Genomic DNA, 18,737 nt, shown 5'->3' with positions numbered 1-18,737 from the left:
TTCAATATTGAAATAGACGCACCAAATTTAAATCGAAAATTGATATTTGTAACCCTCACATCACTATGTTTTTTTTTGAAAAAGGTTTTCAAAAATGAAATCCTTGCATCGAAAAGCTACGTATTTTTAAATGAAATCTTGTCGATGTTTAATAGCGCTCAAATATAAATAATAACTAATATAAACGCGAGTGATTGGCGTTGTATATCGTTTTAGTTTTGGGGTTGAAAACCGTCGTGTATCTGGTAAACGGACCACTAGTCATATGTAAATCAGTCACAGGACAACCGGTCGTTCTAGATCGGTCACACGTGATCACCCGTCACACTAAAACTGGTCACGAGAAAACTGGTCACACCCTAAAATCGGTCAACGAGAAAACTTGTGACCAGTTTAAGTGTGACGGGTGATCACGTGTGACCGATCTAGAGCGACCGGATGTCCCGTGACCGATTCACATTTGACTAGTAATCACCGAACCGTGTTTCTCCTATGCAAGAATCGTTTCTATATACTTACGTACCTTTTAACAATGAGAATATCGGAAAGTAGCATCGAGAAGGAGGGTTTAACACTCGTCGGGTTTACAAAACGGTGATTTACAACAATCGGACTAAAACTCGAGCACACCTACGGAGATGATGAGAAAGTGAAAAATTTCGACAATGAATCGATTTGGCAATCGGTTTAAGTTGAAATATCGCATAACGACGAGCCCACAGCGGAGGGAGCCCACGCCGCGCATTATTAGAATTGTCATCGAAAATAGATAAACGAGAGGGACGAAGACGCGCAAAAGGGGCGAAAAGTGGGGGTAGGCGTCCGCGTCCGCTCGCTCATGGCCGCAGGCACGGGTGTTTAGTCTGGTGTGGTGTGTGAAGTGCGGTGCTCGGCGTTCGGTGTGTGTGTGCGAGCTGGGCGGCCGTCGTCGGCGGCGTGCTGCGGCCGGGCTGCCCTCACCTTCACCTTCACCTCATCCTCGCCTTCGCTGCTCGCCGCTCGCTGCTCGCTGCTAGCCGCTAGCCGCTAGCCGATCGCCGATCGCTTCCGCTCGCCAGGCGGACGTCACCGGCTCTACGGAGCGACCACAGGTCCGTGCCGCCCCTCCCCACCCCGCCCCGCCCCGCCCCGCCGCCCTGCAAAGGTTAACTCGGCGACACTGGCGCCGCCCTTGTCTCGCACTTCGCTTTCGCACTCGCCTCGCCCTGTACCCCGCCCGCCCGCCCCACCCTCCCCCTCCCCCTCCGCAGCGGCGCATCTGTCAAGCCGACAATGGCGGGGCAGTTCGTGCCCTTCGACTCGCACGCGGTTCATACGCGGTTCTCGACGCGGCTTGAGTTGCGCGCGAGTGTGTGCGCGCATACGTGTGGCGTTTGGCATTTGGCATTTGGAGTACGCGTGTGCGAGTGCGAGTGCGAGTGCGGGGCGCGCCTGTCGGGGTCGACGCCCCCCGCGCCCCCGCCTCGTGCGCCGCGACTCGACTCGACTCGACTCGTGCGTATTTGCATTGTGATGCACCGCAGGGCTGCCAACTGCGTCTCTCAACTTTATCGCGATTCAGACGTACCCCAAAAACCTCAATTACGCGACCTTCGAATGTTTTATTTATTTTCTTTTGTTTCGTTTTCTTTCAAAAAGACGCCATATTTTTTTCAGCGCACGAAATCTCGCCGATGAATAAAAACATGTTTTTCCTCGTGAAACATAACCTTACTTTTGAATTTGGAATGCGACTTTGAACAAAATAAAAAAAAACCATAAATGACTGATGTTCTTAAAAATGACTCGTTACAAAAATACCGTATTTGAAGTGTGTGTCGAAAAACATGTCACATGTGTATCGACTGTGAGAAAATAATCCATATACTTAAATATATGTATGCAAAGTCACATACGTCTCATTGAGACGAACTATCATAATAAATTTCTGTATTGATCCAACTATGAGATATGGTTGGCATAAAAAAAAATCGAAGCTTTTAAAAACGAAAATTTAGGTCACCTTGCATTTGATTCCTAAAAAATTCTAAAGGTGCCTCTTATATCCATTTTTTTACGCCTTTAAAAATATCATTAATATCCATACTGTAAAATGAAGAATTCGAAACAATGAATCGGGGATGAATGTTATAACGCATTATGTTTGTTTTTTTTCTTCCAATAAATAAATGAGAATTCGTTCTATAATCTGGTATTTTGGTTTTCATAGATCTAGTGAAATTTTTAATTTGCAAAAGCTCATGATTTTTATTTGTGGCTTTACTGCAAATTAGTTATGTTTCGCTTTTCATTCTTACTTGATAAAAAAAAACTTAAGCAGTGTTTCCACTATCATCTGATAACCCACATTTACCAGATGAATGAAAATGTTAAATATAGGTCACACACACACACACACACACACACACACTCTACCGTATATAAATGTATGGAAGTCAAACTAACTGCTGTAAGAGCCATGCTGCTTTGGAACCACTATGCTAAAATACAAAAAAATTCAACAAATATTGAAATGAAATATTTTTCGTCATAGTACAACTTCATGAATGTCTTTTTTCGATAGATGAAAACCAAACATATGGTTGCTTACTATTTTTAGATTTTGTTAGTTTTCATTTTCTTAGTGCAAAATGCACCCTCCTGCATTCATTTATTTTCGTATAGAAAAATGAAATATTCCTTTGTTTTTATTTTATTTGAAAAATTAATTCATAGTATTGTTGTTTGTTTGGTTAGAAGTAAGTTTCACATTCTGCAATAATTTGTATTAATGAGAATTTTTTTACAATTTAAACTGATTGAATTCCAGTTCATTAGACTAACAGAATAGCTACTTGAGAGAGATGCATCTCCTGATAATACGATTAGAAATTATTTATACAAATTTTACAACAGGTCAACTCTTATGAATTTAATTGCATTGTAAGTTGCGCACGTGTACGTTGGGTCAACAAATTTTTACGACTAAACATTTCGAAGAATTGTTGCACTTCCAAGACCTTTTGCGAATGCAAATGTTTTTCGTCCAACGGCATTTTATTTTTCTTCCATGGTTGATAACGCATATTCACACACACACACACACACACACAAATGTTGCTTGCAAAATTCGTTCGATATAAATGATGAGTCAATTTTGATATTCGATATTTGCATTGCAGAATACAGTGAGGATAGCAATCGTATTTCTTATTTACTTTTTTTTTTTTTTTAATAACGATGGGTCATTCGTCACCATACGTGTATTCCGCTTATCAATGTTTACCCAATTAACAACTTTGATATAATATTCAATTTTGTCTTTGTCCGTTCGCGACAAGTTTGTATATAATAATATATCGAATGGAATTTTGTGTGGTAAAAAAAATTGTAACAATAATTAATGGGATAAAACTTTGATTAGTGAGAGAGAGAGAGGAAATCTCTTATGTTATATTTGTTTCTTATATTGAATTTATTTCTTTTTCAGCACACACTGTAAATAGTTGCTGTAAATATAGTAAGGATGAGCTTAGGCGCGAAGACTACGAATAAGGGAGGCACCAAGAGTGGTGGTCACCAGACACAGGCAAAGCACAACCATGTTCATAAAAGCACAGAAAAATCACAGGTTTGTATTTGTATTACCTTAATCCTTTGTTTGGAGGTAATTTTTAATCTGTAAATTAACTTGATTTCATATTTTTTTTCTCTTGTAGCGTGCTGGACGTGCAGCTGCGGACGCTGGTGGTGGGGAAGAGAGCGGGAGAATGCAACACTACGTCAGCGTCCTGATAGAAATGACATGTCGCTCAGAGGAAGAAGTTTGTTCCGCCCTTCATGACTGTGATAATGACTTAAATAAAGCGTGTGAAATGCTCTTAGAGGGCAAAGACCAAATCCAGGTTTGTTTCTGATACTGTTTTGCTATAGAAAATTTATCTATTTGTCTTTTGGTTCATTAAAAATTTGATAAGAAATTTCTTAAAAGACACTCCTTAATTTATGCATATCCAATCGTTTTGACCTTTCAGTGAAAAACCTATCTTTTTATTCTGAGACTTGCACACAAATTTGATATTCGTATGTTTGGATTTTTCTCTCCAGAATTGGATCCATTTAGTTTGTCGCATAAGAAATCAATTCGCTTCTAATGTGTTAACACTACCAGTAATGATTGTTATCTCTATAATGTCTTATCTCTTTTGGCAATATACCTGCAGTAGTTCACAATACTCGTTTGATTTAATTTGTTCGATTTTAAGTTCTTGAAAGATATAACTAGTCCGGCCATAAGTTCTGTTACAAATATATTTTATAACAGAAAAAATACTAAAAGACATATTGACATAAAACAAATTTTATTTACAACATAAACATATACATAATATAAGACTTAAAATTTTTCGAAATGTCCACCCCATTGATGTATAATACACTAGATAGGCCCTGACGTGTGATTTTGGTCGGAGATCTTGTCTTCACTAACTGAGGGGTGCGGGGGGGTTTAACTAGCGGGGAAAAAAGTTTTTTTTTCCCTACGACGCAGCGGTACCTACCTACCTACTGAGATAAACTGTGCATGCGCCATGTATTTTGCATGCGCCAAAAAGGAGACCAGTATAAAGCGTGAGGGCGGATCTATGTGTATTATATATCTATGGTCCACCCCCTATTTTGTATAAATCCCCATTGGAAATTCGTCAACTGCTTTGTTCAAAAACATCTTAAACGACTCCAAAAAGTTATGACGTTTAGAGCATGCTATATTCTCCAGATCTGAATACAATTTATAATCCAGGTTATTAAGGTTGGGTCTCCCAAAAGGTCATTCTGCTATACTGATATAAACGCCCGAATGTTAGTCGTCAGCAACATTTTTTTTAGCTTGTGCCTAATTCTGTTGAAATATACAACGCTCATTATTAGATAGGCTTGTGTTGAGGTGCTTCATCACGCGTTCCAAAACATTTTAATAAACTAAAACCGAAAATTTAATCCTTTTTCGCAAAAATGTAGTTTTTTCATCCCTTCGTAGGGCACCCCGCACCAAAGAGAGGTCTATGCCCGCTGCTCTTGGTCGAATACCTGAGAAACTTCCTTGCATATGCCCGATCATTTTTTTTTAATTGTATTTAACTTCTGTCTTGAAAAAAATTTTGTAGTATCCAGTACCGTGTCGACTAATATGCTCTTTTGATTTTATGAGTAATTATCGTTGCAGATGTCGTAAACAGACGACTTGTGCGTCTTTTATAAGCACTAAGCCTATGGTCAATTTTAACTATCCTAGACCTTGATCTCAGTGTTCAATCCCAATTTTGTGCCATGATTTTCCGTTTTCGGAGGAGATTTCTTCAAATTCGCTCTTGGACTACATGAATTAGATTCGACGGCCGAACTGTTCTTAGCTGGCCATTGCTTTCAGTTTTGAATAATGAGTTGGATATGGTAAATCTTTTGATAGTTCAATACACGATCATTCTCGAAAGCTTAAGCTTTCAATTTTCAGGTTAAATTTTCAACACGCTTTTCAGCGTGTTGAAAATTTAACCTGCACTCTTCCATGCAGTTTTCATAATCGCTCCAAAGGATTAACTGATTATGAATATAAATCTAATCCAGATATTTACCCTTAACAAAAAGTGGAAAAAATTTATGTTTTGGTATTTAATATTTACGAGCATAACGATCACAAACCTTTTTAACAGAACTTATGGCAAGACTAGGTATTTACTTATAGTTATAGTTTGGTTGTTGTATGTAGGTGTACTGATAAGGTTAGTAACTTATGAAATTGATCTTAAATGCATCTTATTTTTTCAATAGGGTCAATGGCAAACAAATGAAAAGAAGAAAAAGAAGAGCAGTAATACTGGAAATGCGGTGCCAATTGTGGCCGGTATCGATCGAGATGTCGAAGACTGGAATTCACCTGGAGACAAAAGCGGAACCACAACACAGAGCGGAGGTCCCGGCACAGGCACCCAATCTGCTCCTCGGGAACACCGACCGCCATCCAGAGGCCGTTCTTCAGGCAGACCATGTAAGCACTCGTAATTGAATTGATGTTGGAATTGTTTTTTAAAATAATGCAAGCTTTTGATTTTTTGTTTTCTCTTCTTTTTTTAAGATCGCGGAAGAGGCGGAGAATCACACGTTACAGGCGAAGACGGCGAAATGGTCGGTCGCGGGGGTGGTCCTCGTCGAGGACCTATGGGACGTGGCGGAGGACGAGGGGGCGGCAGAGGATCGAGTCGAGGCGGTAGAGGGTCTCGTCCACCGAGGGCCCCACGTCATCCCCAACAGGGCGATCAATGTTGGGACATCACGCCCAACACCGGCCAGCAAGACGCACAAATGGGTAATTAAAAATCGATTCTGTTAAATCATGACTTGCGTGCAAAACGGTATCTGTCCAATCTGCTCACAAACGTCTATTTGTTGATGATTAGATGGATGGGGTGACGCTTTTCCATCTCCCGAAGACTGGGACAACGAAGAATGGTCAGGTTCGTTGGCGGACACTAAGGTTTTCACGCCTTCGTCTGCTACGAGTGCGGATGTCGCCCCTGTATCCAACGTTTCTGAACTTTCTTCGACGCAGATTAACTCGGTTTCCGATCAGTCCACCATTCACAATTCTTCGTTAAATAGCTTGCAACAGGTAAAATAAAATAATAGTCACCTACATGTTTTCATTGAACGTACGAACATATACGATTTCGTTTCATTGCAACATCGCAATATTATTATCATTTTGCTAGGATACGACCGACTATTCGAAACAAAGTAGTAATGCTGTACTCGGGACGGAAACATCGGCTAGTTCGTCTCCATCCTTGCCTCCGTCGATACCTCAGGATCCTGCCATATACGCTTACACAAATTCGAGTCATCATTTGCCGAAGGCTCAGAGTCCGGTCGCGATTAACGTGACCGGCACTCTGTCGGCTGCCCAGTCTCAATATTTGTCACAATTAACTCAAAAGTCGGAAGCTTTGAAGCAAGAGAGAGTAATGCTCAACCCTCAAGGTATAATATTTGCAAATAGAAAATACTGATTTACGCTTAGGAATACGAGTGCTTTTTTTTTATTTTCTCCTTGATTTTTTTCAATTTGGCTTTTTTAATTTTTTTAATTATTATTTATTTTTTTTATATTCTTTCTAGTCTTGTAAATATTTAAAGTGAATGTTTATTTGCAGTGTACAATTCTAACTACGGTGTATACGGTGCGTCTGAGTTGACCAATCAACGGAAACCTGTACAGAGAGCAAGAGTTCCACCACCATCCAAGGTAAAATTTGGCGACTCGTGAATTTTTGATTATTAAAATGCTTCTTTTATTAAATTATTATATTTCATATAAATTTATATTCTAGATACCTTCGAGTGCTGTTGAGATGCCCGGTGATTTGGGAAGTTCGTCAATAGGCATACTCGACGTGCAGTTTGGTGCTTTGGACCTCGCTTCAGAGACAATACCTTTCCTCACAGATAACGTGTCTAGTACGGTGTCGAACTCGGTGTCAAACGCCGACAAATATAACACTGTTGTGAGTTTCACTCTCATCATTTTCCTTTTTTCTTTAGTTTTGCCGCATATTTTTCGTTTTCATATCTCTTTAATCGTAACAAAACTTTCCGATTAACTCTGCAAATGTAAATACGATTGATTGGTTTTTTTTTTGTTTTTGAGTGGTAACAGTGAACCGTGTATTGTTTTTAGCCTAGTGCACTGGATCACAGTCTTTCAGATAGCGGAAACGGTAGCGTTTCCGTACAACAAAACGTGTCGTTAGATTCGCACCAGTCATCAAACACGTCGTCTTCACTCACCAACGACGTGTCTGCTTACTCGAACAACACGCCCAGATCTAATCAAATGGTATAAACATAGTCTTTCGATCCTCTCAATTTCAATTGTAATAACATTTAACCGATTTAATTTTTTGCTTTTATAATTAAATTCTTCATATTATTATTATTTTTTGCATCATGCTAACTTGTACTGTATAGTTGTCGTTGATTTTATTTTTAATGCAAACATATCATTTCAGCTCACTTCGGATAGTCTATCTGCAGCCGTATCAGAACATAGCACGGCCGGAGCCGGAGCTCAGTATGGAAGTGGTGCTTCTCGCGCTACCCCGAATGTTTCGACGCAGCATGTTCAACAACTTACAACAGTTGCCGGTTCGAATTTATATAACGCTCGAGTCCGATTTTTATTACAAGTCCACATACACTTGATATTTACTACATGAGTTTTTTTTATTTTTAATCAGGATTGGAAAGTCAATTGACTGGAAAATCTTCTGGCGTATCAGATTTATCCAGTCAGCAGTCGACGTACTCAACATATCCGGGACAGGCGACACCATATGGTGTTTCTCAACCCACTAAGCAGACGTACCATCCAACGCATCATGGCTATCCGGCTAATCCGTACTCACAAGTATGACTTCTATTATCATTGACTTTTTTTACTTTGTTTATGTACGTAGTAACAATAGATGAAGTTGTATGATCATGTGAAAATTCGAACATGTGATTTTGGCTGATTCAAACTCTGGATCGATCGCTGATCACGTTTTCATGATCTAGATCAAATTTATGTGTCTGTGTATTTTGGGGATTTTTTGAATATCGTTAGTCCTATTGAACTGAAACTTGTATTGGTTTCTGAAATGCGAATCGATGCAATGTAAATTTTTTTCAAGTTTTTGGGTTCAATTATCAAGAGTAAACTGCCACTTCAACCGGAAGTGGCAGTTTACTCTTATTCGATTTTTTTGCACAATTCTTTTCGACCCCTTAAACAAGTGTGCTCTTCACGAGAAAATTAAAGTATAATCATTGATAAAAAGAAAAAAAAATCATTAAATTTAATTAACTGGATTTATTATGTGGGATTTTTTCCTCTTAGAAAAGTAAAAATGTTGTGACCACACGATTTTTTCCACACCATTGCACCTAACAAGTTGAAAATTTATATTTGTATTCTGTATGTACTAACTGAGTATTTTTTTAAAACCAATATTTCATTATTTTATTTTGACCTTTTAAATTATTTTTATCTTCTTGATATTTTGTTTATAATATTTATAGTAATGTGAAGTAATAAAAAAAATATTTATACAAAATCCAACAAAAGTAGAACTTTTGTCATGTGTAAGTTTCCCTACATTTGCGCTCAAATTTGTATCAAAATTTCTCTCATGGTTCGGTATGTGTAAACGTGTTTCACTATCGAATTTTGTTTTTTATACTTCTTATATCCCTCAAATACATAGATAAAGTGATGGGTTGGTTACATCTGAATTTTTTAAGGTTGTTGAGTATTATTTGATTGATTTTATTTGTTTTTGTTTCTCAGGTTAATTCTAGTGGTACTTCGTTTACGGCTGCCTCAAGTATAGCCTCGGCGAATGCTTATGCTCCCACAAATACGTTAAATCAGTATCAACATACTCAACCGCTTAATACTTATCAGGTAATGATTCTTTACTTTATATTAATAGTAATATCGGATTGCAAATGTTCGGATTTAATTTTTCGCATCATGATACTGCGTTTTAATTAAAGATTCGATATCTCAAAAATTTCAATGCTTTGTTTGATTTGGATCCAAATTTTCTCTTGGTTTTTATTCCTTATATATATTGGCATACTGTCGATGCCTGACTTTGTGTAAAATATGTTGGATGTTGTCTGCCGAAGGTGTCGTTCAACTGATACTTCAGTTTGCTTTCACTACAGAACAAAAAATACACATCCAATTTACTAATTTTCCTGCTTTTCATCTCTGTGCAAAATCATTTCGATTTGTGCTAGCTGGCATTGCTTGATTTAAAGTTTTTTTTTTACAACTTGTTTTAATTCGCTAATAATGTTACTCACTGCATTTCCTATGGCTATTTAATAATAATATTGCTAACAATTTTTTTTTACTTGACCTATAACATTGCCCTAACTACATTAATCTCATAATTGTTGAGTAATTAATATCTGTTCGTAGAGAAATAAGTTATACGGAAATGTTACGCGTATGTCGAGAAATTTGCTTGTGTATGTAAATAGATATTTTTAAGTGACGAATAATAGATGGATTGCTAAAGTTTTTTTAATGTAACATTGTAGAATTCTTCATCAGTATCTGTTTATGGAAACAGCCTCTACACTGCGTCTAGTGTTCCATATAACAGTTATCAGACTAATAATAAAATCACATCTAATGTGAAAGATTCTCAGGTATAGTAAAAATTCATAAGAACTATAGTTATTCCTTCTTTTTTTGTTGTATTATTTTTTGGTTAATTTCTTTTCTTAGGTAGAACAATTCGTATTTTATTTATTTGTAACTGTTTTAAGTCTGTTTATATTTTTTTCAATTGATTTATATTTGTATTACTTAAAATGTTCAACATTTTTAATGTTATCTTTTAAGAAAATTGGGAATAGAACGCTATAGAGATCCATTTTATTTATATTTTAAGTGTGTTTTGTTATTTAATATTTCCTATACTTACATATACAATAATATATGGTTTTATGGAATTTATAACACCCTAATATAATATAGAAATACAGCACACTTTCGATTCACTGATCAATTAAATGTACTAATTTGCGACTAAATTCAGTACTAATTACACTGTTCGACACGGAAAATGTTTCAGAGACGAGATATGACTTTTCTTATAGATCTATGCCCAGTGAACACGAATCTGGTAATAAAAAGTGTTGATTGGCTCGAGATTCGGAGATATGTGTGTTTTTTAAATCGCGCGATTTAAAAAACACCGTTCATCGACCGAACACCAAGATATAGAAAAATCGCGCGATTTAAAAAACACATATATCTCCGAATCTCGAGCCAATCAACACTTTTTATTACCAGATTCGTGTTCACTGGGCATTGATCTATAAGAAAAGTCATATCTCGTCTCTGAAACATTTTAAAAGTCGTCATTTGTCGAACAGTGTTATCAACTTGTTTTTTAAAAAAACTCAAAACTGGTAGATCGCAAGTGCAATCTACTTTCATTCCTTGTAAATAAAGCGATATAATCCTGGATAAAAGTGTTCGCTATGTTCACAATACTTATAAACCATGACGAAAGAAGAAGTAAACTGGTGGTGATTTATTATCGTTCTGTTTCTTTTTATTTATTTTTAAATATACATGAGGAATATAAACAAAATTTGGTGTATATGTGCGTTCCGTAGCGAGAATAAATTTAGATTCTGCATGCATTTCTATAACCAATGTTTTTGTTTTGATATTTGCAGTACGATAACGCTGTGACGTCGGCTAATAATAGCTTAGCAAATTCGCAATCAACGCAATCGTCGTCTAAAATATCGACGACTTCAGGTAAACATGTCGATTATGATGAGATCATATTTGGACGACGAAACATTACTAATGCATACATTGTAATATTCCAGGAAAGTCGAGTGTGTCTTCATCCACTTCGGTGATGAACAGCGGATCAGCGGGAGCGGGCCACGTAAACACCGTAATGGGCCAGTATATGATTGGCCAGCCCTTCTTCCAACCAGCGTACACGTACGAGGAATTGCAACTGATGCAGCAAAGGCTACCGCATCATCTAGTCAATGTATGCATACATCAGAATCGATGCTGAAGAATATTTTTATGTGGATTATTGTTGTTGATTGTGCGTTGATGTTTTGTAGCCTGGCTATTATGATGTCAGTTACGGCGGAGGTGGTGGCGGTGCAGGTGCTGGTACACGTGACACGCCACTCGCCTCGTTTGCATCGTTGGGTTCGGGTGCCGAGGCTCGATTTGGTCGAGCCGAAGCCCCGTCACCTCAAGCAGTAGCAGCTGGAGGAGCTGGCGCAGGAGCGGCGCAGCCACCGCAGGCCGGAATGGCACCATACGCGTATTATTACAGCAGTAACATGCTGCCGGGCTCGTTTCAACCGTACAGCACGCAGCCACTGTATCCAGTGAGTGTTTCGAATTAACAAAAAAAAAAACTTTGCTTAACTATTTGTCGGTGTTTAAACGATGGTGTGTGATTTTATTTTAAGATTGCGACTGCGGGAAGCACAGGTTCGTCTAGTTACGGCGGAGGAAAAGGCGTAGTCGGTGGAGCTGGTACGTATGTGGGAGGAGCGGGAGGCGTGGCCACGTATGGTACTCCAGCACAGGCTGCGGCTCCTCCACCTCAGGTGTACGAAACTGTCCAACAGCAGCAACCTGCACAGCAGTTGAACTCGCACCAAGACTACAAGTCAGGTTAGAATGCGCAAACGAGTGTCGGAATTCTCATACGGTGTATGGTGCCAGTCGTCTAATGTTTAATTTTGTTTGTGGTCAGGCGGAGGCTATACATCTAGCCAGCAATCGAGCGGAGTGAAACAAGGTGTTAGTAATTCGAACACTGCTGCAAATGATCTCAATAATACGATGTATGGAGGCAAGGGGCATGTGTCGTTGAGCAAGGTCAATGTAAGTTTTATTACTATTATTGATATAAGGATAATTCGGATAGTTTAGCTGGATTCTAAATTTGAACAGAAAGAACACTGACACTATTTATTTAATGATTGACTTCTGTTCATATGATTGTCGCTAAGTGGAGGAGCTTAATTGTTGTTATTTATTTGGTATGAAGAGAATTTAAATATCTTTCGAAAAAATTATGACCATCTGGAGGAGTGCCTGTAAAAAAATTGCTCATAGAGAGTTATCAATCTTTTAAAATTATTAGAAAATGATTTTTTTTTTTTATAAATTTTCATTTAAAGGCCGTCAACACATTGTGATTTTAAATCATTCAAACTGTATACAAAAAAAATATATTACTTGAAAGAGTTTAGTTTCAAACTTCTATTCATAGATATCATACCAGCGTATTTTTATCTGAAATAAACCCTTTGGCATTTGATGGTTTAACCCTTTGGCATTTAACCGAATTGGGGGGCGAAAATAGCCGTCGTAAATGTGACGCTCGGTTAGATCAGGTTAAGTCAAGTTAGTATTTGACATACCTAATTTATCTCCTACATTCCTTCAAATATGGGATTCACCGTTATCGATCACTGTCAAGCAAGGATAAAATATTCCAGGGAGTGTTTTTGGGAATGTGTTTTTTTCGCTAGTTTAAAAGTATCTAAAATCTAGTATCTCTTTTCGCCCTTAAGTACCGCTTCAGCTATACTCAAAATTCAGTTAAAAATCAGTCATGTTTCTTGTTCGTTTTTCGCCTCGGTTCGAATAATAAAATTGTGTGATTCTGTTTACAGAGCTATGAGAAAGCGTATCACAGCGCCACTCCTCCTCCTCCGTTTGGACTCAACGCAGCAGCAGGTGGTGTCGCAGGCGTCGGTGCCGGTGGATATCCCGGTCCTCAATTGTACATACCGCATGGAGCTATGCCGCCGCCGCCGCAGCAACATCAGGTTTGCAACATTCGCACTCTACATTGATCCGCCGTGACGCTCTTTATTATTTCTGCCTTCGGATAAATACATATGTATACACACGTAGATGGTGATAGTATTTTGTATTTTCATCGGCTTCGTATTTCCATCTTCGAGTATGACAGTTTCGTAGTCGGAACTGTTGGATTGAAGCTGGCCAACGTTGTATTCGTCGTCGACGGTAGTTTTGTTATTTTTAGATATTATTCCTATTCATAGTTGTTATGTCTTTACTTCCTTCCATACTCTTATTATTTTTAAGGTTTGTAGTTTTTTTTTTTTTTTCCTTTTTGTAGTGTGTAGTGCTCGTTTTTATTTTAACTTATGGTTATCGTTCATCGTACGGTATGCTTGAATCATTTTCCAGATTTAAATTTTGAATTTATAGTAAAGCAAGCATGTATGTATGTAATTTAAATTGACTAAAGTTTTTATAAATAGCACGAATCACATTTAATTATCCCATCATTTGCTTTCACATTATTTTGAAGCTTTGTAGTGTTTTTTCTTTTTTTTTTTTTTATGCATTGAATCCAGACAATGCACACACATGTGTGACAATTGACATTTTTGTGCCCCGTAAATCATATACGTGTTGACTACATATATGGAAACGTTTTTAGAGTGATACAAATATAACTGGTTACATTTATATTTAAATACATATGATTGAATGTCAATTAATTTCTCGTGTATTATTAAACTAAAACGATTTTTTTTTTTAATTTCAATGCACACTCACGCACAGAATCACTTATGTAGACAGTCGGCTGTTCAAGTGCGTAGCTGCGTGTGTGCATGCTTTTAGGAATTTATTATGTTTCTTTTATTAATTTTTCTTTAAAATCAAATTTTTCTACACATTGCATGATTTTATCTTAAACCGTATTGTATTGTATTTTGTAGATGGATGGACGAGTGAACAATAACCATAGAAGGGTAAGTGTGAACTTCACTTGTGTTTTTCATTTTTATTTTATTATTATTATAATTATAATTCACCCCACCTACATACACTGTCCATTAGTAAAGTTTTCGTTTTGGTGTTCGTATATAATATTATTACTATGGAAACAGTTTTAACAGGTAGTACATATGTATATTATAAAATGTGAGGCAAAATTTGGGATTATTTTATAATAATTGATATTATATATTGTGTATAATGTGAATTTATTTTATATCTGACTTTCAGTAATACATACATATGATAGTTAGAATGAAGTGCATGAATTTATCAGATTTTTTTTTTAATACAATTCAAATTCTATATAAATTTCAATGTAACATAATAGCATGTGTTGTTTCGTAACGAGTATACTCCAACTTCTTTCTTCGCATTTGAGCGTTCATTATTTTTGTTTTTCTATATGGGCTATTCTATTTGTTTTCATTTTTCTATTCTGGACTGTTTGTTTCCGTTGAGATTTGTGCGAATGTTGTCGGCTCATGTGCGATCGTATTGATTTCAGGATAACGGCACAAACAATGCCAGGGGCGGCGCGTCTAGCCAGAGCAAGCAGGGCGGAGGCGCAAAGCAGGGCTACTCGGCATCCTACTGGGCCCCCAACTAGGAGAGACCCCCCCACTAAGAGCATTTCAAGACAACAAACATACACACAGCTGCACCAAAATATTACTATTCACACACACCGTACCACCACACACGACAAACATACATACACACGTCCATATCTAATGTCGTCTGCGTCGGCTGTTTCAAGATTTGATGGTGCTTCACTATGGAAAGAAAATGGTTTAAAAAACAAAAAATGTACCCACCTTCCCCCCCCCCATTTATCCCCTTATCTATTTAGTGATGATGAGTTATTTTTATGCATATATGAAAAAAAAGTAAATGACAATTTTGTGATTAAAAGTTAAGCGGTCAGCGGTGGAGTTTTGGAATCTGTGATTAATTATTATATATTTTTTTTTAATCCACTTGGCGTCAATCATTGCATTATGTAAAAACGTTTTTTCATCGCATGGACCAAACGTTTCCACTTTTTCGATATTGAGTCACATTTGTGGTCGTCCTAATTGCCAACTTTTTACTTTTTTTTTGCCTTAATGTTTATATAAAGTTTATTTAGAATGAAAGTGAAATATAATTTTATATACGATGAATATATATATGTATTTAAATGATATATATCTATGTATATCTAAAATGTCATGTGTTGATCTCCCTTGCAAAATATATGTGTTACTATATATATTGTACGTATTATAGATCTACTAGACTATTTATAAATGATTTGCATTTAACATTCATCACATATATTTTTCTATATCAGATTAGTTGAAATAAAAGTTAACGCTTATTGTGAAATACTTAAATGTTTTTTTTTTTCATTTTGTCAAATCTCCTTATTGTTTTGCTTTTAAAAATGTGTTTTGGATAAACTTTTGTATGACATTTTCAAACTGCGTACAAATGAGAGGGTGGTTTTTTTTTTTACATTAATTTGTTAATAAAATTGTAACAATAAATGATTATATAATATAAATCAGTATTAGTCTGTATAGTTATAAATCGATTCGATATTTTTTAGATTTTCTGTTTTTTTTTCTTTTTATACTGATTTGTTTATTTTTTTTTACTTTGAAATTCCTATAAAATAGTTACTTGTACATTTTTGTTATATTTTCTGTAGTTATATCTATAAATACATTTCGTGCATATATTTAGTAAATATATAGATTTTTGTACAAATGTACCAGAACAAAAGTTTTCGTTTTCAGATCTTTCCCCGCCCTTCGTCCTGCTTGTAAAATTTATTCCTTTTTACTTTCAATACTGTTCAGTCTTTTTAGGATCTATGTATTTTCAGTTATATACAATAATTTAATGATCACTTGATATAACTTTTGTGTACCGTTTGAGGTTGAAAGCCGTCATCTCGACCGATTATATAAAGAAAGAATTGTATCGCTAGTTTTCATTCACGGACTGTTGTTCTACCAGACTTAAAATTAATTATGTAAAATTTAGGTTGTGCCAGTGAGTGTATCATTTGTATTCTCTCAATTTAATATTTTTAGTATGTATGATCTGATGATGATCTTTAAGTAAATGGTTCAAATTGAAATAAAACGTATAATTGAATTATCTTTTTCTTTCCATCAATCACCTTATATACTTTTTTGTGTTTCGAAAAATATGTTTTTTTTTTTTTTTTTGCAATCGTTTGTCGAATCGTACTGTACTCATTCTATATATTTTATTAATGAATTGTGTATCAATTTGGAAAATCTAACTATATTTTACTTAAAGTAATGTACGATGGGTCAAGAGTTTGTAATAAATTAATGCTAAGTGAACATTTTCAACAGAAGGTATCTCAAATTATAGCTCAAATTACCATTCTTATGATACGCTTAGATGTTTGCTTAGATTTATTTTGAAGATCTTGGCTTTAAAGTTTAGTCACTATCAGAATGAAAATCATAAATGTTCTAGTGTTGTACAAATAAATAGTACAGTTGGTTTTGCACATCATAATCACATTCCTACTTTCGTTACATACGCAGTTATATTTTTTAATGAAATTTAACTATGTACATGCGAAAAGTAAACATTTATAATACACATAAAAAAGTTGTTTTTAGTTCATTTTTTAATGTATTTTTTACATGTATTTTGGAATGAAATTTTAAAAATAATCAATTTAAATATACTTAATCCTTCCGTGAATGTTTTCAAACGCTTTATTATACCGACTGTCGGTCGTCAATTAAATTTAAATGAATTTATTGGCAAATTTTAATATGCATCGTCAAATTATAGTTTCTTTTTTTTTATAGATCATGTTTTGTGAGCTCTATTGTGCGTTTCGGTAGTGTCAATTAATATTCATAGTTGTATTTGCCTTAAGCGATAAAGTATTCGATGGAATGTTTTCGGTTAAATTTAATATATTTTGGCGAAAAATCTTCAGACAATACTAAAAATATGGTTGTATTAAATAATATTTTCTTGAAAAGTCTTTTTAAGTAAAATGCAAGTTGCTTATAAATATTAATATATTTTATTAATCGCTCTTTCACTTTGTACTTATGAAAATTTGCTCATTGCCTCTATTATTGAAAATTATTTTGGGCAGATGCAATAGTATGTAAAATTTGAAAAAATATCTAATCTTTATGTATGTGTTTTTTTTAATGTAAATGTGTACTCAATAAATGAAAAAAAAGTAGGTTTCATCCATTGATAACATTGGAAAAGGGAACTAACTGACTACAATACATAAATCTTGGACACATTGACTGATTCGTAAGTAAGGGATGTTATTTACGTTTCCGATGAGTGTAGCAAAAGTGTGGTGCGTGTGAACAGTATCTAGAGGTGTTGCAAAACAAAAAATAACGATTAATTAAATAAATCCCATTATTTAATTATTAAAAAAATACTTAATTTACTGCTAGAATTTAACCTAAGAGTAATTTTCTGTACCTTTCATAAATGTATAAAATAAAAATAATTGGTACTCCTTTGTTTTATATATGTAAGGAGGCATGTCAGAGATTGTCAAGTTAAATTTATTGTAGTGCTATAATTAAAATTAATAAAAAAAATTAAGGAGAAACCTCTGAACCGTTTATTAGTGTGGTTACTGTACCAATATGTATTTTGTATTTAGTTTTGGTTTTGTAACTACAATTATAACAATTTATATAGTATAAATTAAACTAATAAACTTCTGATATATAATTTCGCAATGGATCTTATCTTTCATTTCATTATCGTTTCAATCCTATATGAATATTGGATATTTTCAGCTAAGCTGCCTTTAACAAATCATCTATCTTTGATTGAATTAATTAAAGCGATTAATGTATGATATTTTTATATCTTCAATTTAAAACAAGAATAACAAACAATAAAAGAGGTTTGTAAAAACAAAAGAAATTTGACGTCCTGGTATTAATTTTTTTGTTTTGTTTTCAGTGTGAATAATATACAAAACAAATCCGTATTTGTTTTTATTAATTTAATTCACACAATAATAAAGTTATCAAAGATCATTTGGAGTTTGAATTTCAACAATAAGCAGAATAATCAAAATTGTTTTTTTAAAAAGTAATCAATACGACATTAAAGTTAAATTTTTACTACGTATGCCAATTATGGAGAGAAGAGGTCTGGGATTTTGCTAACTGCTTATTTACTAAAACAGTGTCAACTGAAAATTTATCAAAAGGCTTTTTTAAAGTCTGGGAAGCAACAGCTATTGTGTAAATATATTTGTGGACTTCATTCTATCAACACATTGTAAATAATTAGTATA

At 35.3% G+C, this 18,737-nt stretch overlaps 2 protein-coding genes across 9 annotated transcripts; both read left to right on the top strand.

The window, feature by feature from the left end:
• Nucleotides 1–384: 384 nt before the first annotated feature.
• Nucleotides 385–18,171, top strand: LOC143913087 (protein lingerer-like). 8 transcript variants are annotated; one of them, XM_077432674.1, is made up of 22 exons: nt 385–1,091; nt 3,470–3,610; nt 3,699–3,884; nt 5,809–6,025; nt 6,113–6,343; nt 6,435–6,646; nt 6,747–7,014; nt 7,188–7,279; nt 7,365–7,538; nt 7,712–7,870; nt 8,043–8,178; nt 8,271–8,440; nt 9,362–9,478; nt 10,126–10,236; nt 11,278–11,362; nt 11,437–11,609; nt 11,689–11,964; nt 12,049–12,256; nt 12,339–12,469; nt 13,267–13,422; nt 14,350–14,382; nt 14,916–18,171. In XM_077432674.1, exons 2-22 carry the CDS (start codon nt 3,506–3,508, stop codon nt 15,015–15,017), a joined length of 3,342 nt encoding a protein of 1,113 aa, XP_077288800.1. In that variant the 5' UTR covers nt 385–1,091; nt 3,470–3,505; the 3' UTR covers nt 15,018–18,171. The 8 variants fall into 8 exon arrangements, with proteins under 8 accessions (XP_077288800.1, XP_077288802.1, XP_077288805.1 ...); XM_077432676.1 differs by having other exon boundaries at nt 12,339–12,463; nt 14,916–16,557; XM_077432679.1 differs by lacking the exon at nt 10,126–10,236.
• Nucleotides 861–1,846, top strand: LOC143913111 (uncharacterized). Its single transcript, XM_077432716.1, has 2 exons — nt 861–1,563; nt 1,657–1,846. Exons 1-2 carry the CDS (start codon nt 1,273–1,275, stop codon nt 1,675–1,677), a joined length of 312 nt encoding a protein of 103 aa, XP_077288842.1. The 5' UTR covers nt 861–1,272; the 3' UTR covers nt 1,678–1,846.
• Nucleotides 18,172–18,737: the final 566 nt, after the last annotated feature.

The sequence above is a fragment of the Arctopsyche grandis genome, chromosome 6, assembly GCF_051622035.1.
Source record: "Arctopsyche grandis isolate Sample6627 chromosome 6, ASM5162203v2, whole genome shotgun sequence".
Classification (NCBI taxonomy): domain Eukaryota; kingdom Metazoa; phylum Arthropoda; class Insecta; order Trichoptera; family Hydropsychidae; genus Arctopsyche; species Arctopsyche grandis.
The sequence above is the reverse complement of the archived record's forward strand: the minus strand, read 5'-3'. Positions and strand labels throughout refer to the sequence as shown.

Excerpts from the sequence above, each read along its gene's own strand:
- LOC143913111 (XM_077432716.1), top strand. The coding sequence starts at position 1,273 with ATGGCGGGGCAGTTCGTGCCCTTCGACTCGCACGCGGTTCATACGCGG. Across the intron at positions 1,564-1,656 it reads AACTTTATCGCGATTCAGAC|CGCACGAAATCTCGCCGATG; the intron begins GTACCCCAAAAA and ends TATTTTTTTCAG.
- LOC143913087 (XM_077432674.1), top strand. The coding sequence starts at position 3,506 with ATGAGCTTAGGCGCGAAGACTACGAATAAGGGAGGCACCAAGAGTGGT. Across the intron at positions 6,026-6,112 it reads CCGTTCTTCAGGCAGACCAT|ATCGCGGAAGAGGCGGAGAA; the intron begins GTAAGCACTCGT and ends TCTTTTTTTAAG. Across the intron at positions 10,237-11,277 it reads CTAATGTGAAAGATTCTCAG|TACGATAACGCTGTGACGTC; the intron begins GTATAGTAAAAA and ends TGATATTTGCAG.